General features: G+C 33.1%; 13 protein-coding genes and 3 non-coding genes across 16 annotated transcripts; 8 read left to right on the forward strand and 8 right to left on the reverse strand.

The window, feature by feature from the left end:
• Nucleotides 1–66: 66 nt before the first annotated feature.
• NAEGRDRAFT_72413 (uncharacterized protein) lies at nt 67–519 on the forward strand (the record flags this gene model as incomplete). The annotated part of the gene is made up of 1 exon (XM_002672404.1): nt 67–519. The coding sequence occupies one exon, from the start codon at nt 67–69 to the stop codon at nt 517–519; it is 453 nt and encodes a 150-aa protein (XP_002672450.1).
• A 554-nt stretch (nt 520–1,073) lies between these two features.
• NAEGRDRAFT_81194 (uncharacterized protein) lies at nt 1,074–3,173 on the forward strand (the record flags this gene model as incomplete). Its single annotated transcript, XM_002672405.1, has 2 exons — nt 1,074–1,328; nt 1,375–3,173. 2 exons carry the CDS (start codon nt 1,074–1,076, stop codon nt 3,151–3,153), a joined length of 2,034 nt encoding a protein of 677 aa, XP_002672451.1. The 3' UTR covers nt 3,154–3,173.
• A 1,475-nt stretch (nt 3,174–4,648) lies between these two features.
• Nucleotides 4,649–4,720, forward strand: NAEGRDRAFT_t582. Its single transcript has one exon. It is a non-coding gene; the product is annotated as a tRNA-Glu (tRNA).
• Nucleotides 4,721–4,868: 148 nt separating this feature from the next.
• Nucleotides 4,869–6,224, forward strand: NAEGRDRAFT_72415 (uncharacterized protein; the record flags this gene model as incomplete). Its single annotated transcript, XM_002672406.1, has 1 exon — nt 4,869–6,224. One exon carries the CDS (start codon nt 4,869–4,871, stop codon nt 6,222–6,224), a length of 1,356 nt encoding a protein of 451 aa, XP_002672452.1.
• An 80-nt stretch (nt 6,225–6,304) lies between these two features.
• On the reverse strand, nt 6,305–7,089 carry NAEGRDRAFT_72416 (uncharacterized protein; the record flags this gene model as incomplete). Its single annotated transcript, XM_002672478.1, has 3 exons — nt 6,305–6,352; nt 6,378–6,647; nt 6,739–7,089. 3 exons carry the CDS (start codon nt 7,087–7,089, stop codon nt 6,305–6,307), a joined length of 669 nt encoding a protein of 222 aa, XP_002672524.1.
• A 389-nt stretch (nt 7,090–7,478) lies between these two features.
• NAEGRDRAFT_72417 (uncharacterized protein) lies at nt 7,479–8,363 on the reverse strand (the record flags this gene model as incomplete). The annotated part of the gene is made up of 2 exons (XM_002672479.1): nt 7,479–8,083; nt 8,159–8,363. 2 exons carry the CDS (start codon nt 8,361–8,363, stop codon nt 7,479–7,481), a joined length of 810 nt encoding a protein of 269 aa, XP_002672525.1.
• A 339-nt stretch (nt 8,364–8,702) lies between these two features.
• On the reverse strand, nt 8,703–9,620 carry NAEGRDRAFT_52195 (uncharacterized protein; the record flags this gene model as incomplete). Its single annotated transcript, XM_002672480.1, has 1 exon — nt 8,703–9,620. The coding sequence occupies one exon, from the start codon at nt 9,618–9,620 to the stop codon at nt 8,703–8,705; it is 918 nt and encodes a 305-aa protein (XP_002672526.1).
• A 545-nt stretch (nt 9,621–10,165) lies between these two features.
• Nucleotides 10,166–11,968, forward strand: NAEGRDRAFT_52196 (uncharacterized protein; the record flags this gene model as incomplete). Its single annotated transcript, XM_002672407.1, has 1 exon — nt 10,166–11,968. One exon carries the CDS (start codon nt 10,166–10,168, stop codon nt 11,966–11,968), a length of 1,803 nt encoding a protein of 600 aa, XP_002672453.1.
• Nucleotides 11,969–12,786: 818 nt separating this feature from the next.
• Nucleotides 12,787–12,857, forward strand: NAEGRDRAFT_t583. The gene has a single exon. It is a non-coding gene; the product is annotated as a tRNA-His (tRNA).
• Nucleotides 12,858–13,176: 319 nt separating this feature from the next.
• On the reverse strand, nt 13,177–14,807 carry NAEGRDRAFT_72420 (uncharacterized protein; the record flags this gene model as incomplete). Its single annotated transcript, XM_002672481.1, has 2 exons — nt 13,177–13,805; nt 13,883–14,807. The coding sequence occupies 2 exons, from the start codon at nt 14,805–14,807 to the stop codon at nt 13,177–13,179; spliced, it is 1,554 nt and encodes a 517-aa protein (XP_002672527.1).
• Nucleotides 14,808–14,946: 139 nt separating this feature from the next.
• NAEGRDRAFT_59200 (uncharacterized protein) lies at nt 14,947–16,696 on the reverse strand (the record flags this gene model as incomplete). The annotated part of the gene is made up of 1 exon (XM_002672482.1): nt 14,947–16,696. One exon carries the CDS (start codon nt 16,694–16,696, stop codon nt 14,969–14,971), a length of 1,728 nt encoding a protein of 575 aa, XP_002672528.1. The 3' UTR covers nt 14,947–14,968.
• Nucleotides 16,697–16,957: 261 nt separating this feature from the next.
• On the forward strand, nt 16,958–18,139 carry NAEGRDRAFT_52198 (uncharacterized protein; the record flags this gene model as incomplete). The annotated part of the gene is made up of 1 exon (XM_002672408.1): nt 16,958–18,139. One exon carries the CDS (start codon nt 16,958–16,960, stop codon nt 18,137–18,139), a length of 1,182 nt encoding a protein of 393 aa, XP_002672454.1.
• An 81-nt stretch (nt 18,140–18,220) lies between these two features.
• Nucleotides 18,221–18,291, reverse strand: NAEGRDRAFT_t585. The gene has a single exon. It is a non-coding gene; the product is annotated as a tRNA-His (tRNA).
• An 84-nt stretch (nt 18,292–18,375) lies between these two features.
• NAEGRDRAFT_72423 (uncharacterized protein) lies at nt 18,376–19,651 on the reverse strand (the record flags this gene model as incomplete). Its single annotated transcript, XM_002672483.1, has 2 exons — nt 18,376–19,094; nt 19,141–19,651. 2 exons carry the CDS (start codon nt 19,649–19,651, stop codon nt 18,376–18,378), a joined length of 1,230 nt encoding a protein of 409 aa, XP_002672529.1.
• A 184-nt stretch (nt 19,652–19,835) lies between these two features.
• NAEGRDRAFT_52199 (uncharacterized protein) lies at nt 19,836–24,428 on the forward strand (the record flags this gene model as incomplete). Its single annotated transcript, XM_002672409.1, has 3 exons — nt 19,836–20,685; nt 21,669–22,481; nt 23,893–24,428. The coding sequence occupies 3 exons, from the start codon at nt 19,836–19,838 to the stop codon at nt 24,426–24,428; spliced, it is 2,199 nt and encodes a 732-aa protein (XP_002672455.1).
• A 1,112-nt stretch (nt 24,429–25,540) lies between these two features.
• NAEGRDRAFT_72427 (uncharacterized protein) lies at nt 25,541–26,746 on the reverse strand (the record flags this gene model as incomplete). The annotated part of the gene is made up of 1 exon (XM_002672484.1): nt 25,541–26,746. One exon carries the CDS (start codon nt 26,744–26,746, stop codon nt 25,541–25,543), a length of 1,206 nt encoding a protein of 401 aa, XP_002672530.1.
• Between the last annotated feature and the right edge of the window lie 451 nt (nt 26,747–27,197).

Raw genomic sequence — 27,197 nt, forward strand, 5'->3', positions numbered from 1 at the left:
GCTTCCGTGTTGGGTATTGTCAAGTTTGCTCATCTAAATGATCATTTGGCTTCTTATCATCAAGGAATGAGTGAAATTGTTGGGCATTATATCATGTCCATGATGTTGCCTCTTGGAGTTTTTCAATCATTGGACTGTTTTCCAATTAGCATTTCAAGACAAGTTGGAAATTACATTATGGGAATAATGTTGGGTCTGATTGCCTTGTTGAGTTTGAATAGAGGATTCCTATTGGTCAACTTTGGAATTAAAGATGAAATTATTGTAATGGTTGGCATGTCCATTAGTATTCTCCTAGCCCTTTATGGATGGTTCGTATCCAACAGATCTACTGCCATTTACAAGAGTAAGAATTTAATCTATTGCATTGTTGCCATGTCTATTGCAGATATGATTCTAACCAAACACTTGTTAGATTCAGTGAATTTCACTCCTTTTACTAATATTGATTTATTTCATATTGCATTCTCCGTAGCTATTTTCTTTCTTTCTAACGTTTCTTCTGGAGTTTCCTTCTAATTACATCATATCTATATAATCAAATTATTAAGGGAAAATCCCAAAAGTCCTCACTGCAATTAATTTAATAAGATATTTAACCTTCCCAAAAAGGCAATACTACTCCTAAGATTTTCCAAAAATAAAATTTCCCTTTGAGCCTTTGACCCCTCTCCACAACACATCGTTTGCTTATTAAGCACAGGAGAGCAAGTGCTCATTGAATTTTACGGAGAGGTGTTGTTCAGTTTTTTTGCGCTCTAACCGTAGTTGAAAAGTTTATTATTATTGTTGCTTGACAACATGTTCTTCACCTAGTTGTGCGTAACAGACCATCAAGCAACATCAAAAAAAAGAGAAAAACAAGTTGTTTATTGTTCAGCTGCTCTCTTTCATAGGATTTCTTAAGAGTAAAAAAAAAGTTTACGACCTAACAAGTGCTCACTTGTTGTTTTTGCTTAGTGCCATCATTCCTTATTAAATATTGCGAGTAGTAGTGGTTTTTTTACTGCTGAAAGGTTTAATGATCATCATTGAGGAAATATTATAGAACAATATTATTCAAATTATTCGGAATGCCTAACCTTCAAAATCCTCAATTACCTGACTTTTTAGAACCATTGTGGGTTCCTGCTCTCTTCAAAATTGAAGCAAAGGATGATTTGTGGGGAATCTTAAAGACTGAAGACGAATCGATTGATGAATCATCTCGTGCCCTTGATTCGACCACACCTCACAGTGATGATTCGCTGTTCAATGTAAAGAGAGGAAAGAAGAAGCAATACACTCTTAATGAGCTGAGAGATAGATCTCATCAGAGTATGATATTGGTAAGTTCGGAGAGTAGATAATAATTCTTAACATTTATACTCTTAGAATAATTTTGGTGATGCTCTCTCGTTCTTTGAAAAGTATCTCATCAAGAAGGCCTCGTTGAAACAAACATCTCAAGAAGAATCTACTCGAGACCAAACATCATCAAGCTCGGAGGCAATCAATGGCCTCACATTCAATGGTCTTACTCTCAAAATTTATGTAATTATTGGTTGCAACCTTGCCTTTGAATATACAAATAAGGGAAATATTTCAACAGCTGTGGATGTTCTCCTGAACACATTCGATATTGTAAATGAAAACTTGAAGAAAATTGTAAAGAGATCAAAAATACAGAGCGCCTCTAGAGCCTCCTCCTCTAATAGTACTTCCAGAGCAACATCTGCAACTGGATCTAGGTCTAAAAAGCTAAAAGAAGAAAAGGAACAGCTAAATTTTATGAAGGCAGTTTTGGCTTTCAACATTTCGAGTCTCATGATGAGGAGAAAAAAGTATAATTCATCTCTTAATTTTGCAAAAATTGCATTGAAGAAGTTTTCACATTATGGAAATTCCGAATATTCCTCCTTCTTCTACTTGAATGTAGCTACTGTATTGTGTCTGATGAAGAATTATGCAGATGCTCAAGTAGTCCTTGTTGATTGCCTCATCATCATTCGGTATCTCAAATATCACAAAGGCAAGGAATTCATGACTGGTTCGGGACACTTTAAGCTGTCTCTTATTTGGACAGGTTCTCAAACACCTCAAGATTTATCAAAGAGTGTCGAGGAAGAATTGGTTCAACCAAAAGTGCAAGACGTCTACATTGATAATTGGACATTTATCATGAAAATAGTAGCCTATCACAACTTTTCTCTCTGTAAAGCACATTTCCAATCCTATACAAAGGCAGTGAAACTTTGTACCAAGGCCCTTGATATTGCAAAACCAATATTCAGTGTTTTGGAAAATAATGTAATTCCATCTCTGGCAAAAACCCTTAAATACGCAAAGAGAATGGGAGAGACAGCATCTGCATATGCAGGTAATATTCTCCTGAGGCCTTCTTTGGAACCAGAACAAATTTTGCAACAGCTCACAACAGTTGTGGAGGTGAAGAAAAAGCTAGTGGAACTTTTACCATTCCTTAGTAAAATGGAAGGATTTAAAGATCTCAATATTCTAACTGAAGAAGATGAAGATGAGTTCTTGAGAAAGACCACTCAAAGCAGTCAATCAACCAGATCAGCTGCTGAGAGCACAGTTTCAGACACTGACAAGTTTTTACTCAAATCTTCACTGAAAAACACAATTATTGCTGCAAGAAATGAAACAGGAATATCATCTTCAGTTAAGAAGAAGACTCCCACAAAGAGTGGTACTGCCTCCAGAGTTGTTTTGCCACCAGTAAAGAAGAGACAAATTCAAACATCAAATACAGTGGGAAATATGTCACTCAACAATACTAGTAATAATGTAAATACAGATACACCTCCTCAACAGAAGGTTAAACCAAAATCTGCTCCAAAACCAAAGAAGGTACCTTCAGCAAAGAAAACCAAAAAGGCAGAGGAAATTGTTGCGGAGGTTGTCACCACATTGACAGAAAAAAAGGACGAGGAAAAGAAACTCATGGAAGAGAAACTTGAAATTGATCCACATGTTGTCCAAGCTGTTATTAAGGTTCAACAATTTTTCAGAAAGGTACTCGCCAGAAAGAGAGCAGCATCTGTTAAATCACAAAAGGAACAACAGTTACGGGACTTCCTTGCTGAGGAGAGAAAATGGTTCGAGCAAAATATGGATCAATTTGATACTCTTCTGAAAGAGGAAGAATAAACCAATAATTTCAACACTCAGCTGTACTTCTCCCTATCAATAATCTTTTACAGTTGCCGAATCAATAACCAATGAGTGGTGGTCTTGTAAATTGGATCTAGCTAGTTTAGGAGCCATTAGCTTCAAGCTTTCCAATAGTGATTGTATCTTCTCTGTAGAAAAAAAGAAGTTTCCAATTTCCAAATGATAAAGGTTTGATAACATTCCACCACCAAACTTGAAATCATCGACTTGTCTGTATCTACTAATCCTTCGTTCCGCTCTAAAATACTCAATCTGAGTAAATTCACCTATTCTCGAGTAGAAATCTCCAGATATATGATGACAAACACCAAGGTCCAAATGTTTTAATTTAGGAAGAGCCTTCAAGAATCCATACAATCCTTCATCATTAATAGAAACTCCAATAAATCCATATTGTTGATCAATTCTAATAGAAATTTTTTCAAGATTAGGACACATTCTAGTTATGTGCATCAATATATTTGTATCACAATAGTTATGAAAAACTATTTCCAGATCCACCAAATTAGGTGTCACCTTGAGAATATCAATAACATGTTTTTGAGATGTTTCATAATCCAACAAGCAGTTAGATACAATTCTCAATTTTTTCAACGAGGTCAGTAGTGGACACTCATAGACATCTTCATAGTTGTCATCTGAAGCAGATAGACCAAATAAAACCTCCAAATTCTCCACCAAATAACAAAATCTCAACACATAATACATGTCACTGAAAAAGCGCTCGAAATTCAATTTTAAATTCTTCATAAAGAAACCAAGTGGAATTGTTATAATTTCAGTTTCCTTAACTATTCGTTTCTCCCCAATTGTTGACTCAAATTCATTTGCATTGCTAAATGTATCAAATCCAACAGCTGGTTGCAACACAACTAATGGAATTTTTCTTTTTTCATAAATGGAATCAACATTTCTAACCTCTATTTCGAAATACATCTTTTCCTCAGCAGAACTAAAGAAATTAAATTCCAATTTTTCAGAAAGAAGATTTAAATTTCCTCTATATTGTTCGGCTATTTTAGTGAATAATCCAAAATTAAATCCATCATGTTCAATAACCACAGATTTGCAAATTCTCAATATTGTTGCAATTAACCAATGTTCATGTTGATTTTTTGCATATTCAACAGCCATCGGATACATGATCGAAATCCAATCACGAATGATTGAATAATTTCTCTGGCACGTGATTGAATAATTTATCAATCCACCAAACGTCAGAAATTTAAACATGTAATTTAATTCATCACTCGCCAATCGATCGAGAATTATCTCGGAATGATCATTTGAAATTTTTGTTTTTTTAGCCTTTTCCATATTTTCCAATGAAAAATCGGAGAGAGTTTCATTATGTGAACGTTTAGACATTTTTTTTAATTGATTTGTTTACAACGCTGAAATGCAGCAATTAAAGGTATTGAGCTAATGTCATATTTATATAATATCCTTATTTCTAGATAACTTACAGAAATCCCGTGTGGTCCAATGGCTAAGATACCTGGCTCTCACCCAGGAGATCCGGGTTCAATTCCCGGCACGGGAGGATTAATTTTAAACTTTCACGATTTTTCTTTCTATTTTCCAAATAACACTTTTTAATTTCTTTTTAATGATGAACTCTCTATTTTCATACACATTCAAATTTTCAATCTCCAGAAATAACATAATCTCATTACAAAAAAAATGAAAAGATGAGAAGGGGAAGAAAAATAATTCACAGCCATTCATCATCTGACGACGAGGACTATGAAGAAAACGAACCACAACAAAAACACTATTCAGAATCATCATCAGCTTCCGAATATTCATCCTCCGATGATGATGAATCAAACAATTCAAAAAACAAGAGAAAATCAAGAGTTTCATCATCCCGATCAAAACCTTCCCTATCACTAACTACATCAGCATCATCATCATCAACAAGAAAACAACAACAACAAACAAAGCAATCTAATTCTTCCTCTTCTACTTCATCATCATCATCAAGAATAATACGTAGAATTTCAAATCATCATGTAAAAAAACATCAAGCTGTTGATTGGGAGGTTTTAAAACAAATTCTTGTCAAACGAAGACAAATCTATGATTTAGAATTGAAAAAGGCACAATTGGAGAGGGAAGCTTCTCGGAAGGCCATGTCTCTGGAAGGATCTGTGAATAATCAGGATGAAGTTTCACCCTATTTGAAATATCCATCTTCAGTATTGTTGATGCTTTTGCAACATCAGGAATCGGAAGAACAACATTGTGCTGAGGAAGAGGAAAAGAAAAAGAAGGAAAAACGTAAGAAATCATCATCGAGTAAATCATCAAATAGTGTTGATAAAAGGTCAGCAGAATTTTCATCGTCATCCACATTGAATGATGGTGATTCAGAATTGGATTCTACTGCACTTCCATCGGAACCAATCATGTTAACAGAATCAACAATTCCAAAACATTGTGTTCCAATAAGGACCGATGTGAGAAATATGAATTGGAAAGCATTGGCAAGAGTGGCTCAATTTGATGTCATCTTAATGGATCCACCTTGGCAATTGGCAACTTCAAATCCATTGAGAGGTGTTGCAATTAGTTATAAACCACTCTCTGATAAGCACATTCAGAGTATGGACATTTCATCACTGCAGGAAAAGAATGGTGGATTTCTGTTTGTGTGGGTGATCAATGCCAAGTATGTAAAAACTTTGGAAATGATTGAAAAGTGGGGATATAAATTTGTAGATGAGATTACCTGGGTCAAACAAACGAAACACAGACGTCTAGCCAAAGGCCATGGCTATTACTTGCAACATGCTAAGGAAAATTGTATCATTGCCATTAAGAATACCACTCCAGAGAGGGAAAAGGAAATGATGGAAGCTGCTCGACAGAAAGTGACCAGTCTCTGTGATGTCATTCTCAGTGATAGAAGAGGTCAATCTCAAAAACCTGAAGATTTGTATCATTTTATTGAGCAAATGGTACCTGATGGAAAGTATTTGGAAATATTTGGAAGAAGAAACAATTTAAGAGATTATTGGGTAACTATTGGCAATGAGTTATAAATTATTACACGATTATTATTGAACTATCCTAGCAGACTCTTCGTCCTTATTCCTCTCAAAGACATTAGCTAAACGCTTAATTACTGGAATCTTTTTGTAAAAACTGGCAAATAATCCACATCCAACACCTATCAAAATAATGACCACACTCACAACAACGAGAATAATAATAAATGTATCATTTGTTGGAACACATGTTGTAAAATCGTAAATAGATGGAAATCTAACAGATGGATCAAAAGTTGAGGTTGAACTCACTTCACTCACACTAAATGTCACAACATTTCCATTCACAACGCCAGAAGTCAAACCTGGACTTAATGAACTTCCATTTAATCCATTTGTAAAGGTAAAATTACAAGTCAAGTGTTCAATTTTAGCATATTCTTCAAATGATTGTTTTACAATACTCGTATCAACAGCCTAATGATTCGAATAATTTCAACAAATTATTTCAAAATTGGTAAATAGGATAAATAACTAATTTTAAATAGAAATAGACAACAACACATACCTGATCATATTTTCTAACTGGTCCACTCACTAAAAATTGTCTTTTTAACCTAATTTCCAAATACGATTGTTCGGAAGAAAGTTGAATTTTCGGTGTTAATGCAGAAACAATGATATAAGCACTAGATCCAATTTGCAATGTTGTGGAAGAAATGCTAATCAGGTCCAAATTTAACGAATTCGTCTGATTTTTAATTTCTAATATTTCTACCGAAACTTGTTGTGTAGAAATTTGATTAGCAATTGTGAAGGGAATGTTTCTTGATAACTGAGTATAGTTTCCAGATGTACCCGAAAATACATAAGTTAATTCTTCAGTAATTTTAACTTGACAAGAATTTGATATTTCCATGTTGGATGCCAAGTTTCGAATAACATAATCTGCACGAATAATTGATACCATCATAAAGATGATGAAAAACATAAAAATGTTGGTGCTCCTTGATGATTGCATTGATGGCCTTTCTTATGTTTTTTTATGTTTTCTGTTGCTTTATTTAACAGAAAACTGCCTTTCGAATAGAATCTTTTCCCATCATTAAAATATATTGAAGGAGACATTACCATTAGCGCGGCCATCCATTTTCAGTAAGCACCCATTATTATTATTATTAAATAATATTCGAATCACAATTTAACAATTTAACATTTAAAATCATCATTAACAATTTGTTTGTATTCTATTCAAACAATTTTATTATATATCTTTCTAATATACAATTCTTTAAACTTTCTGAAAGCTTATTTCTTTTCCCACAATGAAGCTCTATCTTTCATCTTTAGTCTACCTTCTTCCAATTTCTTCTTTTCCTCATCTTCTTGTTGTTTCTTCTTTTGTGCCAACAATTGTTCTCCACTTGGATTTTTCAATGCCTTTCTCTTTGCAGCATTAAGTGTCATTTCTAATTTGTTCATTTCAGTTTGATCTTGAGATTGCATTTGTGCCAATTCATTCTTTGCTTGTAAACCCTTAACACCAACCAAATCTGATTTTTCTTCCAAATCTTTTAAACGATTTTCACGAGCACGTTTTTGTGCATAAAATTCAGAAATGGCATTTTCTAATTCTTCGGATAAACCTGCTGGCATTTCGAATAATTCTTCCAAGAGAGCATAACCAACTCCTGTGATACCAATGGATTGATTGTCGAGGTAACCAGCTGGTACAGATAATTCAGTGTGTCTCTTGTAATATTCGGAGAGAATTAAATGTTTGTAGTGGAGTAATAAATATTCAATGAAAGCAATGAGTTTGTTAAAATCCAAGTCAATATCACGAATTTCATCACGTCTTTGGGTGGCTGTACGTGTTTTACCATTCTTTTGTAAGAAATCGGCAGCTTGGGCTATTTAGCATCACATTACAAATAGTTTAATATATTCGAAAGTGTTAAAAATATTATTAGAAACTAAACACTTACCTTCATCCAATTCATTTTGAGAACCTTCTCTATTAGAATCAGCCAAATACTTTTTAAAAGTTGTGGAAAGTTTAACAACTTCTGGCCAATCATCACCCAAAGCAAAGATGAAACTCTTCAAGAAGAATTCACATTGTTCATCGATGGATTTAGCAACGAGATCTTGGAATCTGAGGGCAAGTTTTGGATCGACTTGGTTTGACATTTTGTTATTGTGTAAATTTTTTGTGTTGTGTTTAAAAAAATAATTTCAACTTGACAAGAGACTTTTGACGGTCGATGGTTGTGGGATTGAAATTGATGATTGGTGAGTTGATGAGAGTGACGTGGAAGAAATTGATAGACAAGCGAATGGTCAACTTTACAGAAAAAGAAAGCATTTGACTTGCCTTTTCAATGAGTATTGTAAACGAAAGATTGTTCGAAAGATCTGTAAAGAAAAAAAGTGATTTTTTGTAAAATTGTTTTATACAACTTGGTGTCATCAGAAAAGTATTCATTCTTTCATGAATTCTTCTCCTATTCGAAATTAAACTAAACTCAATTAAGGATAAAAATAATTTCGATCCATACTAACTTGTTTCAACTCTTTTTTCTCCTCAAATGAATAAATAGTCACAAATCCAGCTCCAGAACAAGGTAGCCAAGATCTCTCCCATCCATAATCTCTGTCATCTGTCCATCTCGTGTCTGTGGAATTTGTCATGGAATTGAAATACGAAACTACTCCTTCTTCAGATACATTTGTTGGATTTGGACTGGAAACACTGAGAACTAAATCAGCACCATCTTTAGTTTCGTCTGGTAACTGTTTCATTAGTAACGTTTCGACTAATTTAATCTTTTCACTCTGATTTGGTGAGAGAATCATTAAGCAAAAGGCGCCAAAAGGTAAATTATGAAAGATTATTTCAGAATTCACATCTACTAGTAGTGATTCTTCGTCTGATTTATCATCATAACTTTGAAAATCTCTATAAAATGAATTCACATTTTCCAAATGTCCGTAAAAATTATTTCTAAATTTGGTTAATGAAAATACATTCAATAAAATAACCAATTGAGTCAAATGTTTAGTGGCATATCTTGTTGGGTCATATCTTTCGAATATACTTCTTTCATGCTCAGATCCACAATTGTTATTCGACAAAATAGGCAATCTTCCAACTTTCAGAATTCTTGGAATGGATTTTGACCATGCAACAAATAATTTATAATGAAAACTTGAAAATTCATCACATTTTTCCACTTGAAATGGCAAATCTTCTTCCCATTTGAAAAATCCCGAATTGAAATATTTTTCGCAACACATTTTCCAATAATTTTCATGTGTTTCAATGACGAGTTGAAAATTCTTGGACACAAGTTGGATATTGATGAGAAGAACACACGGGTGCATGAAGGAGGTAATTATTGAAAGTTCATCATTGTTAAATTGGTGGTTGTGTGGGCAAGACGACATGGAGGTATTTTTTTGAAACTTGATTTTTGAGAATCTTCTTCAGGTTCATGTTTTGTAAATAAAAGTTCATTCCAATGCAAGACATTGGCATTAATGAAGGTGTCAGTCTTAAACAACTTTTTGTTATTCGAAACTCAAGCTAAGGTTAACGAATAGTGAACTCGCAATAATTAAAAAAAATGTCAAAAGTTGAATCTGTTGTTTGTATTACACTCACAGATTTCCTAGAGAATGAATTGTATCATCAATTAAAAAACAAATTCTCATCACAAACGAAAGGTTTCGTATTGTGGGAATTAAACAAGGAAATTAGTTTGAAAGAAAAACAATTTCTTCCGATAGAATATTCTAAAGACAAGGAATACATTCAGAAATGTGCAAAAATTTGTGCTTCTCTCGATTATAGAAACAATCAATTTTATAGCACATATCTTGTTAGCTCAATTTATCCGAAATTATTATTGGAAAGTTCAGACGAATTACAGAAATACAAATTGAGTGGTATTAAAAAATATGCTGATCACCATTCGAATATTAAAAAAACAATGATTTACAATACGAATCCAGAAACTAGAGAGCTAGTTTTGCAAGCTGTCAAGAAAAATGGAAATGATTTGATGAAATATCAAAAATTTAATTCGGATAGAGAAATTGTTATTGCAGCAATTAGACAGAATGGAAATGGATTATTCTATGCTGGAGTGGAATTGAGAAATGACAGAGAGGTAGTGAGAGAATCAATGAAGGTCAACCAGCATACTTTCTATTACATGTCTGATGAGTTGAAGAAGGATAGATCACTAGCTCTGGAAGCTGTCAAGGAAATTCCAGGATCTATCAGATATGCTCCTGGTGAAATCAAGAATGATAGATCGTTTATAGTGGAAGCTGCTTTATTGAATGGAAAAGTGTTGCAATTTCTAGATGGAGAATTTTTGAAGGACAGAGAAATTGTGGAGAATGCTGTATCTCAATACGGGTATGCTATTAAATATGCGCCAGAGGAATTTCAAAGAGATGAATCATTAATGCTAGGTGTTATTAGAAAGGCACTCAGTTTGGATTCAACAGTAGAAGTTTCTGACGATTTGATTTTGAAATATGTTAAAGAGCATAATGGTGGATATTTGGCAATTAAATTGGAAAGATGTTGTAATGTAAAAGAAGTTATATTGGGAGCATTGGAGAATAATGGATCTAGATTGAATGAAAATAACAAGAGAGAAAGAGAATTCATCTTGGACATGTTGAAAGAAAATTGGGAAATATTCGAAAAGGCAGACGAAAATATCAAGAATGAAAAGCAAGTCTATACAAAAGCATTTGGTTTAAATTGTACATTTCTTGAAGATTCCTATAATTCCGAGCTATTCAATGAAATTTTAAATTACAGAAAGAAGATTCTTGACAGCTCTCCAGTTGGTAAGATCGACAAGGAAATTGCAAGCAAAATTGTGCACCAGAATTTTAATATTTTGAAAGAATGGAATATCACCAGATTAGATGATCAAATTCATGAATACTTACACCATTTCAGCAGTGACAGAGATTTCGTGCTACAAGCAGTTTATCTAGATGAGAAATATCTTTCATTTGCTAGTGATTCATTGAAAGATGATTTTGATTTCATGGTGACAATTGCACAACATACCCGTAACATGAGAGATGCATCTCCTCGTTTGAAATCAGATCCTCAATTTATCTTACGAGCATTGGATTATCTTTATGAATTGAAAGCTCCAAAGGAATTGAGAGCTGATAGAGATTTCATGATGAAAGCAGTTCAGAAAGGAACACATCTCTATCACGCCTCTGATGATTTAAAGAACGATAAGGAGTTAGTACTCACAGCCATTAAAGGCAGCTACTCGAACATTTCACATGCTAGTAAGGGTCTTCAAAAGGACAGAGAATTTATTATTGAAGTTTTGAAAATTGATGGAAATTGTTTGAAATATTTGTCAAAGTCTTTCAAAAATGATAGAGAGCTAATTTTGACAGCTGCTCAATCTATCAATCCTTACATTGATTATGAGTTGTGTTATGAGCTATTTCCAACGGACAGAGAAGTAATGATGGAGTGTACCAAACAATATGGATACGAAATGATTCCTTACAATAGCTATCTTAGTGATGAGTTTCGTTTTGATAAGGAATTCATGTTTCAAATTGCTGCTTCAAATAATTCAGCAACTTTGGATGTGTTTGATATATTTGGAAATGATAAGGATTTAATAATGAGATTGGCACTTGTTTATGGGCTTGTTCAAAAGTTTGATGAAGATATTTATCGAAAGAGAATAGAATTGGTCTTCAATGGAGTCAAATTACCAACAGATAAATACTAAGGCAAGTTACTTCCTCAATCTACATTAAGAAACGTAATTATTGAGTTAGATTTTTATGGATTGAATGAAATTAAGCTAATGGCAGTGAAATTTGAAAAGCAAATGGCAATATTTGCATTTAGAAAAATTACCCTTGGGTGGCGTTTATTCTACGATGAGACAAGGACCAAGAAAATATATCCGAAAACCTTAATATTGAAAGAATTCCCTCTATTGAGAAGTGTTAGTGGATTAGTTTTTATTGCAAGTGATTGGTTAGTAGATAAGATGCAAAATAAGGAACTTGAGAATTTATTGTTAGAAAAAGAAATGGCAGTGGAAAAGATTGAAGATTTTGGTAAAGAAAAATTAATTCTCATGGTTTATTAGTAACACTAATGCTCAATATCAATAAACTTTGAGATTAACAAGAACAAACAACACAAAGACTATTGTGCTTAATTTCTAAAAACTTTATTTTACCTTTATTCTTCAAAGGCATTTGCCAAGTCTTTCTTTATTTGCTCTTTATCAAATCCATATATACAACCACAACCAACGCAAACCTTCATGCTAATATCTTCAAAATGTGAAATACCAGAAAGTTTAGGCAAGTAACCGTCCTTCGTTTCACCCTTATAGGTTAAGCAACTACCATCCCTTGGACAAGAGTCTACCTCAAAAAAGTCCTTTCCCTTACAATTGGCACAACTAACCTTCTTCTCTTTCTACATTTTTTTAATTTTTGAATCTCGATAAATTTCTTTGGCCAACAAACAATGAAAGAAATTATGTAATGTTTGTTCACGTTTCGCTTAACAAAATGATATGAACATGAAAGGGAGATAGTTCAGTGGTAGAACATGGGATTGTGGTTCCTAAGATCAGGGTTCGATTCCCTGTCTTCCTACTTCTTTTTATAACTATTTGTACAAAGCTTGAATTTAATCTGCACTGTATAATGTTAATTTTGAATTTATATTAAGGTTCAACCAAATCTTGATACTTCCACACTCAACATTTCCAATATTACTTGGTGATTTTCAATTCTCTGTTTATGGTGCTCTGCATATTGGTTCATTTGTATGATATTATTTGATTGATCACTTAAATATTACTTTATTAAGCTCATCAATCAAATCGAATATAGTATCAATTCTGTTTCATCATGATCGTGTTGTAATCATGCTAATTTTCAACAATTAATCAAACATGACAGCATTCTTCAATTAAACCATGATATCTCCCTCCCTACGTTTCTTAACTTGTTCAATTGAATTTTCATTTGGGTCTTTTTTAATGAGTTCAGTAGTGTCCTCCATTTCAGTCTCGTCATCATCTTCATCTTCCTCCTGGATTGGGAAATGGGTAGAACTCACTTGTTGAACTGTTACAGTCTTCATTTCTTGTTCAGATTCAGTGTACATGAAATAGGTCACACTCAACAAGACAATAATGCAACCCAATAATTGCCAAATTGACTTTAGCGATTCTTGCAAAATGAGACTACTGAAAACAATTGTTGAGATTAATCTCAAGGCAATTATAGAGCCAACTTTTGTAGATCCAAGCAAACCAATTGCAAGAATATTTAAACCATTGGCCATCATGTATACTAAAATAGTAAATCCAAAGAACATGCCCCAATCCTTAGAATTCAATCGAGCCCACAAAGTCCAATCATCAAATATTGCACTTGGCACAGCAAATATAAAGACAAGAATTAATAATTGATAAATGAATAGTTTCTCTCCAGTAACACTAATGGTATTTCCCTGAGATTCTTCCTGTTTCATATATCTCAAAGAGAGCATGTACCAAACAAGACAACAACTTGAAACTATACTTGATGAGATACCTAATACATCCCATGGTGTAATATTTTCAGAAATGGTATTAAAATCAATCTCAATTGTGATTTCAGTACATACACACCATCAGTTTTTGGAACAATACTTCCAATAATTATAATAGCCCCTCCTATAAATGTAGCAATCATTGACAAGATTGCTTTCAATCCAAATGTTTCCTTAGTATGTGAATCTCTAATAAACCATCTGTTATAAACAAATACTGTTACAAAAGCCAGAGTAAATGGACTTGACAATGCAAACAATTGAACAAATAGTGGAATTGTAAATTTGGAGGCAACAACATTGGTAAATGATCTCCCCAACAATGCACAAAAGAAGCTAATGAGAGGTAATGAGAATTTAATCCACTTCTTAATCCTCTCGAATATAGACAATTTCATTACAACATGATGTTGAGTATTAACATTCATTCCTTCCTTGTTATTCTTCCTATTCTTCCACTTATTCCTCAAATAAACAATTAACAAGAAGAGAATTCTGGGAGAGTATAATAGAAGGGCAGCCATATGACAGCTAGTAACCAATAGCATGGGAGGAAACTTATTTGGAGATTGAGATTGCAGATACCTCGAAAAGATTGGATGTGTACCATAAAGTGTATGTACTGAAATACATGCTAACCAACCCAACATTGATTTGAGTATGGGCATTGAATCTATTAGATTTGAAACTCTAGAAGTGAGAGATTGCTTCTCCCTCTCTTGATCTCCGTAAGAAGAAGAATTAGTGGATGTTATAATATTATCTTGTTCATCTTGCTTATGATGATAATGATGAACATAATCAATTGTATCATGATTCTCCTCCGATGATGAATTATTTAAAGCTTCATGTCCATTCTCCTTGCCTAATTCATACTGTTGTTGTGAAGGTGGTTTTCTTACTTGCAGCACCGACACTTCATCATTTTCAACAACTGTTGTTGTGCTTATTAATAGTGATGATGATTCTTCGAGTGAATGTTCTAACAGTTGTTGCTTCGACATTTTCTTTGTAGATGATCGATACAGACCACACTACAGATCTTTTACAGCTTTGTTAAATTATTGATGGTTCTTGAACTGTATAACCTGTAATTTTCTACTGCCTAATCGAGTCATTATGGGATATGAGGATGTTGAAATTCTGTACAAGTTCTACTGATTGTTTATTTCTTTTGCATAAGCATGTTATTTGACTTGATAAAGAAATCACCCTTATCGAATAACTTTAAAAGAATGACCAGAGTTTCCTTATCAATTTCGAAATTTCTCTCTGCCTCATCATTCATCATATTGGCACCATGATAATTTTCAGTGGCAAAGATGGAATCAATATTGACATTGAGCAATGTTGAAACTTGCTCAATAACTTGTTTTTTGGTTTCTTGTTCTCTCACTTCATCCATCTTGGTAACAATCACCAATGGTTGATATCCATATCCAAGAGATTCTTGATACATCTTCTTGAGCTTTTCAATGAGCTCTTTATCACCACGATCACCCTGAGCAAGGAAAAACAAGATACAGTGTACTTGATTTTCATCACACTTTTCAATTTGCTTTGTCATGATGGATTCACTCATCTCAAATGATTCTCCGAGAAGTCCACGTAACCAACTTAGGAACAGGGTTGGCTCAGTGAAGGTCTTTTCTGAAATTCCAAAAGAATCACCCAATAGGAAAAACAAATTGCACAATGTTTCATCTTCAGGAAAGATCTTGGAGAAGCATACCTTTTCAAGACGTTTGGTAACATGATCACCTCCAGGAGCTGTAATTGCGAATGATGTGTGCTTGTTTTGTATAAAGGTTAATCCATGTACTAATGTGACAATACGGTTGAAAAAGGATGATTTTCCAGATCCAATAATACCAAATGAGAAGATGTACAATTTTGAAACCTTACTTGATTTAGGTGGTCTATATTCTAGCACTTTATAGCCAAAATCACTTGCCCAAAACTCAACATGACCCTTTTCGATAATACTAGAAGAGGGAGTTGTGATGGAATATTCTAATTCCTTGCAAATATCCCTAACAGTTGCACCATCTTTTGGATATAGCTCAATTTCAAAAGTTGCACTCGATTCAGGGTCAACACCAGACTTGGTTTTGAAAGTCTTACTATCGAAATACGAGTTTCTATTAAATTTGATTACGGTCCCTGCTGGGATTTCCTTATCTGAATCATTTATGATTGTAACCATGATTTTTACATTCTCACCAATATGATAGGGTCTGTTTTTGAGTGTAAACTTGATTCTAACAAAATCCTCATACTCTTTAGAAACAATTTCAGCTAAAGTTTCATTCAATTTGGACCATTCTTGGATGTGGTAACCCTTTTGTGGTGAGATGGTTTGGATAAATGATTTGTCTATACCAGAGCCAACACCGATACAGCAAATGTCAACGTTGGCCAGCTTTAAATCATTGGCGCGATTAATAGCTTCAATCTTGTCATCTGGAAAACCGTCAGTAAAGACGAAGAGGAACTTTCTTCTCTTATCTGTCATTTCATTCTTGATAATGATCAGAGCTTCATTGAAGGCACCACCTAAATTGGTTCCTCCTCCAAGATTAGCAGTTCTAACCTTTGGCACTTTCTCAAGGATTGTATCCAAGTCAGAACAAACTCTTGCATGAACTGCACACTTGGAACTGAATTCAATAATGGTGAATTGATTGTCTTTGTTTTGTTCATGTAATTGTTTTACAACACCTCTGGTAGTGGAAAACATTTGACAGCAACTATCATCCTTCATAGAAGGAGAAGTATCCCCTAATATACCAACATGAACTGCTTCATGAGTCTTATCTGTTTTCTTTTTCATTGGTCTGTCCCTCTTGGTTGAATCATTTTCTGAATATTCCACACGGTCTTTAGTATACATTTTTTTGCTTTGAATCAGTTTCTGAAAGGATCTTGTGGAGCTAATAATTATTTTCGAAACGTGCTAAAGCAACTTGATTGGTTACCCTTAAACGTGATTTTGTAATCAGATAATTTCAAATTGAAACGTGCCAATCTTAATAACGTGATTGAATTATTCAGATTAAAATTATATTTCGAAACGTGATTAAAATTTTCAATTATAAAAAATTGTATGGAAAGTGTTTCTTCAATAATTTCACATATATTTTGCTGTTCAAGAATGAAAAACAGATTCAAATCCTTTGAAGTGACAACAAACAACAATGGTACCCTTCCAAAGAACAAGACAAAACCTGTTAGGAACAATGCATATGAATCACCACACTACACAACAGTGCAATCAAAGCCAGTACCAATTATTTCAACATCTAACTATGGGGATAATAACATAGATCATGATTACTATCCTTATAATCAATACAAAGAGAATAGAGATCAATCCATCGTAACGCCTAATCTGGTGGAAGAAATGGTTGAGAAAACAGTCAAATCACTCATGAGAGAGATGATGTTAATTTTAAGTGATCAATCAGATAATATCAAGATAATGAATCAACATGCAGAGCACCATAAGCAGAGAATTGAAAAATTGGAGGATCAACAAGTAATATTGGAAATGTTGAGTCAAGATAAGCTTCACTTGTCTAATCTTATTGCTGGTACATCAAAGGACATATTAGAAAAAATAATTGAAATTAAAAAAGATCAATCTGAGGAAGTAAGAAAGTTGCAACACTCAAATGAAACTGAAACAAAAGCGTTAGATACCAAACTTGACAAGATGCAAAAGTCATTGGATGATGTTGTTGATGAAGTTAGGAAATTGGATGAAAAGATGAATAATCTCCACGTGCTTTACAGTGAATTGAAATTCAAAGGAAATCCATCCAAACCCTCAATGCTTTCTACTTTTTTAGGGAGGGGAAAAGAGCCAGTTCAAAAAGAAACCAAGTTGGTAGCTTCTCAACCTTTCTACTCTACTGTTTCATTCTCTGTATTCCCAAATTCTGGTTATGAAAAAGCAACTGATCAATTAATCAATTTGATAGGTGAACAATGTAATTCTAACCAGACCTATATCAATTTTAAAACCAAGACCAAAATTGAAGAGTATGAGAATGGTGAAAAGGTTCTCTTCATTAGATATTGTGGAAGTACCAGATTTGAAAGTCCAGACGCAAGTGCCCTCTTGGAAAAGGGATGTAAAATTGTTTTCATCTTGTTGACTTATGGAGATAAGACCATTGATATCAAATTACCATCACAATTCCAAAGTTGTGCATTTATGCAAATTCAAATCAATGGAATGTATTATCACAACACTCAAGATTTGGTTGGAATGCATGATCAAAAGCAATGCAAATTATTCCAATTAATTACTAGCCAATTTACAGAGCAATAACCCTAATAAAATGTGATCTTAAATTCAAACTATATAGTGTAGATTAAACTTTTGCTTAATACATATAGTTATAAAAAGAAGTAGGAAGACAGGGAATCGAACCCTGATCTTAGGAACCACAATCCCATGTTCTACCACTGAACTATCTCCCTTTCATGTTATCTGAATCATTAAGGGATTATCTGTGAAAACAACGAATTTGTAATAGTGTTAAGGGCACATATATTACAGTCCGTTCATTTCACGAATTCGTGTCGAATATTGTAACCAGAAACCTCTTTCATAAATTCATCCAAAGAGAATAATCCTGCGCAAGGAATGGCTCCTTTTTGTTCAACATATCCCCTTGCAAGTTTTTTAGCAATGCATATGGACGGAATGGCTGGTATCATTGGCCCATCTCCTCCTTTTGCAATTAAATTCCAAGTAATAGTCTTTTCTTTACCATTCTTGTCCAATCCATTGATTATCATTTGCATACCACCTCTATCAGATCCAAAATTATAGAACCACCCACTCATGGTCTTGAATAATGGAGAGTAAACGGACCAATCTTTTACAATCCCAGCTTGTGCAAGATATGACATTCCCACAACAGAAAATTGGAACATGTTCAACTCTACACCAGCTCTAAACTCCAAGTTTTTGAGAGTAGGATAAATCTTTGGAAAAATCTCAACCTCAGGAGTTTCACAAAAAGCAACATATCTAGTTCCTATTCCATCTGGAAATTGTGCCCTTTTCACTCCTTGCCATCCAATGACATTTTCCAATTTACCATTCAAGAACATTGGTATTGGCTTTCCACAATAACTCAATATGGATCTCATTGTTGATTCTCCAATATGAGCTCTATTACCAGGAGAAAGACAACTATCAATGCTTGTAATTTCTGAAAGATCATGTTTTAACACCTCGTTTAAAACAGCAGAGGACAATCCAGGAACAGTACTGGCTATTTAATGATAAGAGAAGACAAATTATCAATAACACAAACTTACCTCCACAAACAGCAAGCACATCATTCTTCACTGCCTTGTCGTGTAACTTGTCAGAAAAGTTTGCAACAAACTCTCTAGAATCCGATAAATCTATATAATTAATTCCTCTATCAATACATTGCTCTGCCACATGAAAATTCTGTCCTTGAAATGGTCCACAAGTATGAATGACCAGGTTAGGCTTTGTTTGTTGTAGACAATCCTTCAAACTTCTCTCATCATTCACATCAACCAGAGAGGTTTGTACTCTAAAAGATGACGATGATGAAGTATTCTGTATTAATTCATCTCGAAATTGATTGGCACTTGCTAAATTCCTTCCAGCAATAACAATTTCCTGTGGAGTATTAACATCATTGTCTTTGAATAATTGGGAGGTAATTCTCTTGCCGAATGAGCCATAGCCTCCGAGCACAAGCACTCTGAAGGAGGCTTTTTGATGATGGAGAGAAAAGGATTTTGATAAAGTACTCTTTCTAATTAATAATGTACGGGTGGTGGCTTTGAACATTTTTTTGATTATGAAGATAGATGGAAAGGAGGACATTTGTTTGATGAGACATTTTGATTGAATTCAAGCACACAATATTAATATTTCTTCTCTGAAGATTTTTATTTTTTTAATATTTTTCATAAATATTTCATATTTGTAACGGCTAGTTAATTTGATTTTGATCTGGAATTTATTTAAAAAAATGAATGAAAAATACAAACTCTACTGCGAAGGTACTCGTAATGGAGCCAATTTACAAGAGGCCTTCACCTCGCAACGATTTCCCTCCGTTGCATTGCGAAAGAATTCCTTTTTTTCTCAGGCTTTGGATGATGATCAGATCGGAGATGATGAATTATTACCTCTTTCTATGGTTTGTTCGGGTGGTGAATCAAAATCCTATTCATTGTACTTTTTTGAAGGAAGTGAATCGAGGTGGTTTTTCAAGGAAAAGAAATATGTTTTTGAAGTATTGTTCAATCAGATGAGACCGAGAGCAGAATCTCATTGGTCACGATTGATGAATAGAGTAGTCTTGCTGCATGATAATGGACCATTGTTTGAAATGATGGATGGAAGATTATTTCTGTTCGATATCCATACTGGATTGTTGTCTTGTTTCTTTATTGAGAGATCGTCACAAATTAGAGTGATTGGAAGTGGACTAATGTCGAATATAATAATGGTTCAAACCACTGAGGGGAAAATTATTAAGAAACATTTTAATAGAGAGCCTAAAGAAGTTGTAATTGATGATCCATCACCAGTTAAGCTATTTTCATGTTTTTGCAGAGATTTGCAAATTATTGTTTTGGAGAATAACAAATTCTACATTATTAAGGATGGTTCCTCAAAGGAATCCCATTATGGATTTGCATCTTATGGATTTGACGTTCCTGTTGAGGTTGCTACTCCACTCTTTAACAGTGGAATCAAAAAGGTTTCATCAGGTTATAGACATTGTGTAGTTCTATTGGAAAACGGACAGGTGTTTACGAGAGGATTCAACTATCACAATCAATGTGCAAATGGAGATGATACAGATATAGAAGGTACCTTTTGGGAAGTCAAAGTAACAGGAGTTCTTGATATTGAATGTGGAAGTATTTGTACTGCTCTCAGAACAAAAACTCATTTTATATTTTACGGATCTTTAATATATGGGTTCGATAAGGCAGGATATTATCATAAGGTTGAATATGAGGATCAACAATTTTCACTTGGTCCTTGGCATGCCTTAATATTTAGAAACAAGTTCATCAAACACGTTGGAAAGAGTGAGATTTACTATATCAACAATCTCAGATCAATTTCACTAGTGAATGCTTCTCCATTTTCTGATGCTTTATTTTCATTCAAGGACCATTTTGCTGCATCTCAAAGTGATTAAAGAGATTACAGAAATTTGATTAAATTTGATAGTGAAATAGTGAATGGTTTAGAATTGAATTGAAGAATCAATTTTAGTGACCATTAGATTTTATCTGCAAATATTTGGGAGAATCATTCAGTTTTTTAGTGAGAATCGAATGAGGTTATTCTTCTTCCTTATTGGAAATCTGAGTTACAGTCGAGTTGACTTTCACAAACAAATTAACACATTCTAATATTAATGAAACACGCTATTATTAAAATATGTCGGAATTTTAAAGGTCATGATGCACTTATGGAAAACAGAGTTGCATTAAAGGAACCTTTCGTATAGATTTTGGTGACATATTATTAACAAAAGAGACACAAAAAAAACTCCTTACTTTCATTCTGCTAGTATTCTGGTCTTTCTCACCAATCAAATACGAGCTACCCTTCTTCATCAATTGTTTGCTATTCCAAAGCAAATATCTAGCAGAGAAAAAAAACAACAATTTTGAAAAGACCAGATAACAACACACGATGAAAGCAAATGTCGGTTCTTCATCATTATTATTGCTGTTCATATTAGTACTTGGACTTTCGGATAACTATTTCTATTCGAAACAAATAGTACATGCTGCGGAGACTTTAACCGTCTCTGTTGAAACTCTCTCCATTTCAGAATATTTTAAGCTTGGATTCCAAAATCTTGATTATAATCCCAATACTAATGTAAATACTTTCTCCCAAAATGCCTATACGAAATATCATATAGTTCACATCCAATCTCATCAGATAGCTGCTGTTCCATTCACCACTCTGAATACTACTGGAGTACTTGCTGAGGACGAAACTTTATTGAATGAGCTCTCACAAATATACGAAACTAAAGTACTCAGTAATTTCATCAAGAAAAACACTCTATTACAAGAAGTAGCTTCACTTTCGTCCGACGAAGAATTGGATTACATGTATGCATGTTGTTCAGATGATGATTTAGTAATGATGACTGCTTGGAATGAATCCAATTTTTTACTAGACGAAACTGCAAGACGAAAGAGGAGAATTGATTCAAAACTTGCCTCAACTGTTTCCATTTCTACCAATCAAAAGAAATCAGTTTCTTTCTATTCAAAACTCGAGGATGAACATTGGTTATTAGATCAGCTATGGAGTGACATTCCAATAATTGCTATCCCAATCGAATATTTAGATCATTTATTTTTGAATATTAAGAATAATATTTATATGGGAAGTTTTAAAGAAAATGGAATTAGGAAGGAGGTGAATGATTATGAATTGGAAGATTTATTTCATTTGGTTGGAACAGAGGGAGTTTTGACAATGACTGTTGTGAAAACTTCTCCACAAGTTTCGTCCAGTGAGGAATTGATGAATTTGTTGACTATGGAGCAGAAAGATGAAATTGTTCAAGCAATTAAGAAGAATATTCAGGTGGAAATCTTGGATAAGTTGCTGAGATTTGAAAAATCATGTAACGTGACAAATTCAACTGCCATTAGTCAAATGAGAGATTATCACAATGCCTTATTCAGGAAATCAATGGGATTTGGTTATTTTACAGAAGAACAAAGTCAAGCACTTTCTTATTATCTATACATGAATGCATATGTTACAAAGAATTTGGAATTACAACAATTACCAATACTTTCCTATACGAATGATTTATTCTGGACAGCAATGCAAATTTTATATAACGAATCGACTGATTTGAGAACTGTTCTGGAAAATGAGGGATACATGAATGATGAGAATCAGACTTTTCAATCTTACATGTTAAATGCATTTTCTGGATTCAAACAGAATTTGAATCAATACATTACCTCAAACTTTTATCAAGCTCAATGCTATAGTGGATTTAATGATTACTTGGGGATGTTTCACTATTATTCATACTCTTCCTACGAATTCTTCATGTTTAAGGATGGAATTTTATCTCTGCCTTGAGTTCCATTTCAGTTTTCTGGAAGGAAAATGATTGAAGTAAATCTCTAATCATTGGTATTGGAGCTCTGAATAACTTCAATACTTGCATAACATTGTAAATATTGAGAATTGAGTTTGAATCAGCTCTGTTTGGTTTTCCTGTTAGCAATTTCATAAATCCACTATTTCCCTTTTGCATTTTCATATCGTAGGCAGAACCATCTCTTCATTGGCAATTGTTTTTTACATTTGTTTGGGAATTACCATGATTTTAAATAGAAAGAGTAAGAATATTCCAATCAGAAGAAGATTCCTCCTTCCATTTGTTGGACCTTTCTGTCTCTTTATCATTCCAATTTACTTTTTAGAGCCGGTGTGGAATAGACAATACATTTCAGTTTTTACACAAACAGATTTGAGATTTTCAGTAACTGCCATTTATCCAAATTTATTCATTTCACTTTTCTTCTCCACTTACATTGTTACAGTGTTGAGATTCTACCACTTGAAGAATTTGTATTGGTTTATGAATTTGGTTGCCTCCAAGAAGAAAACTATCAGTCAAAGATCATTGAAATTTCAAAGAATTCTCACTTCAAAAATCATGGCCACAATCTTTACCATCCTTTTGACCATTTGCGTCTTTTTGATATGGCTCTCTTACTATACCACTTGGTATGATACTCCAAAAGCTTACGAAGTTTCTGCTTATAATATGCAAGTTGAATTGTTATTCCTGGTTCCGTTTGCAACACTCTGTCTCATTTCCTCAATTGTTTGCTTTATTTGCTTGGTTGTTGATTTGATTCTCAATAGGAAAAAGCTGAAACAGAGAGGAGTATTGTACTTTTTCTTTTTTGATGATCCATTCTTTTTAAGAATTGATCTAATCATTATGATATTGAGCTTGGTGATTTCTGCTTTGATTTTCATGTCTCTTTCTGGAACTACCAACATAGCTGGTAAGGTATTGCTCCTGGTCTTGTTCATATTGTGTTATCTCGTTGTTGGAGGAACTACCATGATTATAGAATCTATTCGATTCTTACTTAAACTCTGCAGAAGAGAACACTATCAATCTCTGGCATCAGAAGAAAATTCCATTCAAAAACTTCTCAAAGAGACTGAATTTAGAGAAATGCTTCGAGTCTACTCTCGAAACGAACATTCCATTGAGAATCTAGCTCTCTACGAAGTATTGGAACAAATCAGAAAGAGTGGAGTTGTCACTCACAAGAATTTATTGGAAATTCATCATAATTACATTCAAATGTTTGCCCCATTTGAGATTAATTTATCATCGGATGGAAGATTTAAATTTATGGAATTGTTGGAACGTGAGGCGAATGTTCCCTACTCGGATTTGGATGAAATAATAATGAGAGAATTGTTGATTAATTTGACAGATACCATTTCGAGATTGGAAACGACATCTGAATATGAGGATTGGTTAGAAACAAAGAAATTAAAGAAGGATATTGAATTAAATGTTTAAAAAGATTAAAATTTCCTCCAGTTAATGATTGTACGAAACTAAAGAACAATGAACTTGAAATAATTAAAAATCAAAAAAAAATGTCAAAACAGCAAACTGCTTTTTATGAGATAATATTTTGTGATGATGTTATTGATACGATACTATCGTTCTGCAATCCTAACAAGATCATTTCGTTTGCTTTAGTTTCGAAACAATTCTTTCAAGCAATTTCACAAAAAATCAACACTGTAGAATTTATCAAACATGAAAATGCCATCCAATACTTGAAAACAACCAATTCAGTATTTATTATTACTAAACTCAAGATTAGTTTAGTTTCGGATGCAAAGAAAATGGTGAAACTTTTATTAAAAAACAAAAAGTCAAGAAATTTAACATATCTAGATTTGAGGAATAATGAATTGAAAGATTCTCAAGTCAAGGACATTGCCAATTGTTCCAATTTGACAAATTTAACACATTTAGATCTAGGATGCAATCAATTTGGACTAAATGGACTAAATGCCATTGTAAAAAGTCCTAAATTACAAAAATTAACACATTTGAGTGTTTCCAGAAATCAAATTCCTTTTGGTTTTGATTTTTCCATATTGAATCAATATTTACCTGCATTGAAATCTTTGGATTTGAGTGCAAACAAATTTATTGAAAAAGATATCAAACCAATTTTCACAATTTCTCGATTGACAAGTTTGAATTTGAGGGAATTACCAAATGTGATATGGTTTCTCATTGATATAGTGCCACAATTCGAATCTCTAACTAGTTTAAAGCTTGGAAAGAATTCTTCTATCAATGAATTTGTTCATACAAAACTGCTATTATGGGAAAATTATCAGAGTTTGACTGAATTGGATTTGGGACACAATAATTTCACAACAGATGAAATCAAGGAAGTTATGATGCGCTTTGTGAATTTGAGAAAATTAAATCTAATTGGAAATAGCAAGATTTCACTCCAAAATAGTTTGGAAGAATTTTTAAAACTGAACGACAAGATTGAAGCATTTTCTTACTGTTGTTAAATTATTGATTTCTTGACTCTATTTCAGTAGTACATGATGGAGATATGATATGAATTTATTAAAATATGGAACAGATTGAGATTTTTACAAAGAATCATCAATTAGATTAGGTAATTGTTTCAAAATATTTCTGGCACCATTGTCTCCAATATTGAAACGAATTTTGAGGTAAGTCAATTGGTTCATTTCAGCAATATAATTGGCTCCTTTCTTATTAATATTATTAGAATTAATATTAAGACTAGTCAACTGCTTCATTTCGCTAATGCATTTAGCTCCTTCGTCTTGAATACTGTTACAACTAATATCCAGACAAGTTAATTTTTTCATTTGACTGATAAATTTAGCTCCTTCTTTACCAATATTATTGTGTCCAATATTAAGATTGACCAATCGATTCATTTCACTGATAAATTTTGCGCCTTTTGCACTAATACCATTATTAGCAACATTCAGATCAGTTAACAATTCAAGTCTACTTAAATATCTTACGTCATCTCCTAATATATTATACTTGGCATTAAGATAGGTCAATTCTTTCAATTCACCCAAATATTTAGCTCCTCCATTAATATTATTGCATTCAACATCGAGGTGAGTTAATTGCTTCATTTCACTCAAATATTTCGCCCCCACTTCACCAATATAACAGTAAACCATGTCGAGAGTACGTAATTCTTTCAATTCCTTTAAAAATTTGACTCCTTCACTTCCAATATGATTACTATTAATATTAAGACAAGTCAACTGTTTCATTTTTCCAATATACTGAGCTCCTTTCTCCCCAATCATGTTGTTACTTATATTTAAATTAGTCAATTGCTTCAATTTCCTCAAATATCCAACACCTTCATCTCCAATCAAATTAATACTAATATCCAAATTAGTTAAATGTTTCAGTTGACCAATATATTTGCAATGACCATTTTCAAAAGTGTTTTCACTGACATTCAGTGTACTTATATCTTTCATTAAATTAAATAACTGGCAATCGAATGCAATTATCCTATTCCTTCTATTCACTGTCAAACTTTGAATATTTTGTAAAAATTGACCTTTTAATTTCATGTCATTTTCACAATACAAGGAAAGTTTTAATTTTTTCGAAATGTTTGCAAATTGTGAAGAAACTAAAGTGCAAGTCGTGACAATAAATTTAAAATCATCGAGGAAGGAAAGAATTTCATAGAGCACATCATTAGAAAAGACGGAATTGGAAAGTTTCTTCCTTCTTGTATCCGAAAGTTGGACGAATCCTTCGGTTATTGCATCTAATTTTCGTTTACTCATTTTTTTTGTTTTATTTTTAATTAAAAATCAATTTCCGTTTACAATCTTTTAATTAAAATATTATTAAACAAGAAAATTAAAGAAAATTGAAATTTCACATCGGAGAATCTTCGGAATTTCAAAAAACACGTTTTCACAATTTTCAAAAACCTTCACAATAGCTATTTTTGATCTTTTTCAATATTGCACTTTACAAATCCTAAATTCAATTCAAAATTGTTGACCAATTAAAAATTTCTCCGCTTACAATAAAAAAAAATTCAAAAAAAAATAGAAAAACACAAACTGTATGAAAAATGCACCTTTTCAAAAGCAAGAATCCATCCAGAATTGTCCCGACCATTGTTTTGTTGGCACTACTACTATTCATCATCATTATTTGTTTTTCTGCATCTGTCTCTTGTGAAAAGTTGTTTCCCGCCAAATTGTTAAATATTGCCAAATTGCAACA

This window comes from Naegleria gruberi (assembly GCF_000004985.1).
Source record: "Naegleria gruberi genomic scaffold NAEGRscaffold_53, whole genome shotgun sequence".
Classification (NCBI taxonomy): Eukaryota; Heterolobosea; class Eutetramitea; order Acrasida; family Naegleriidae; genus Naegleria; species Naegleria gruberi.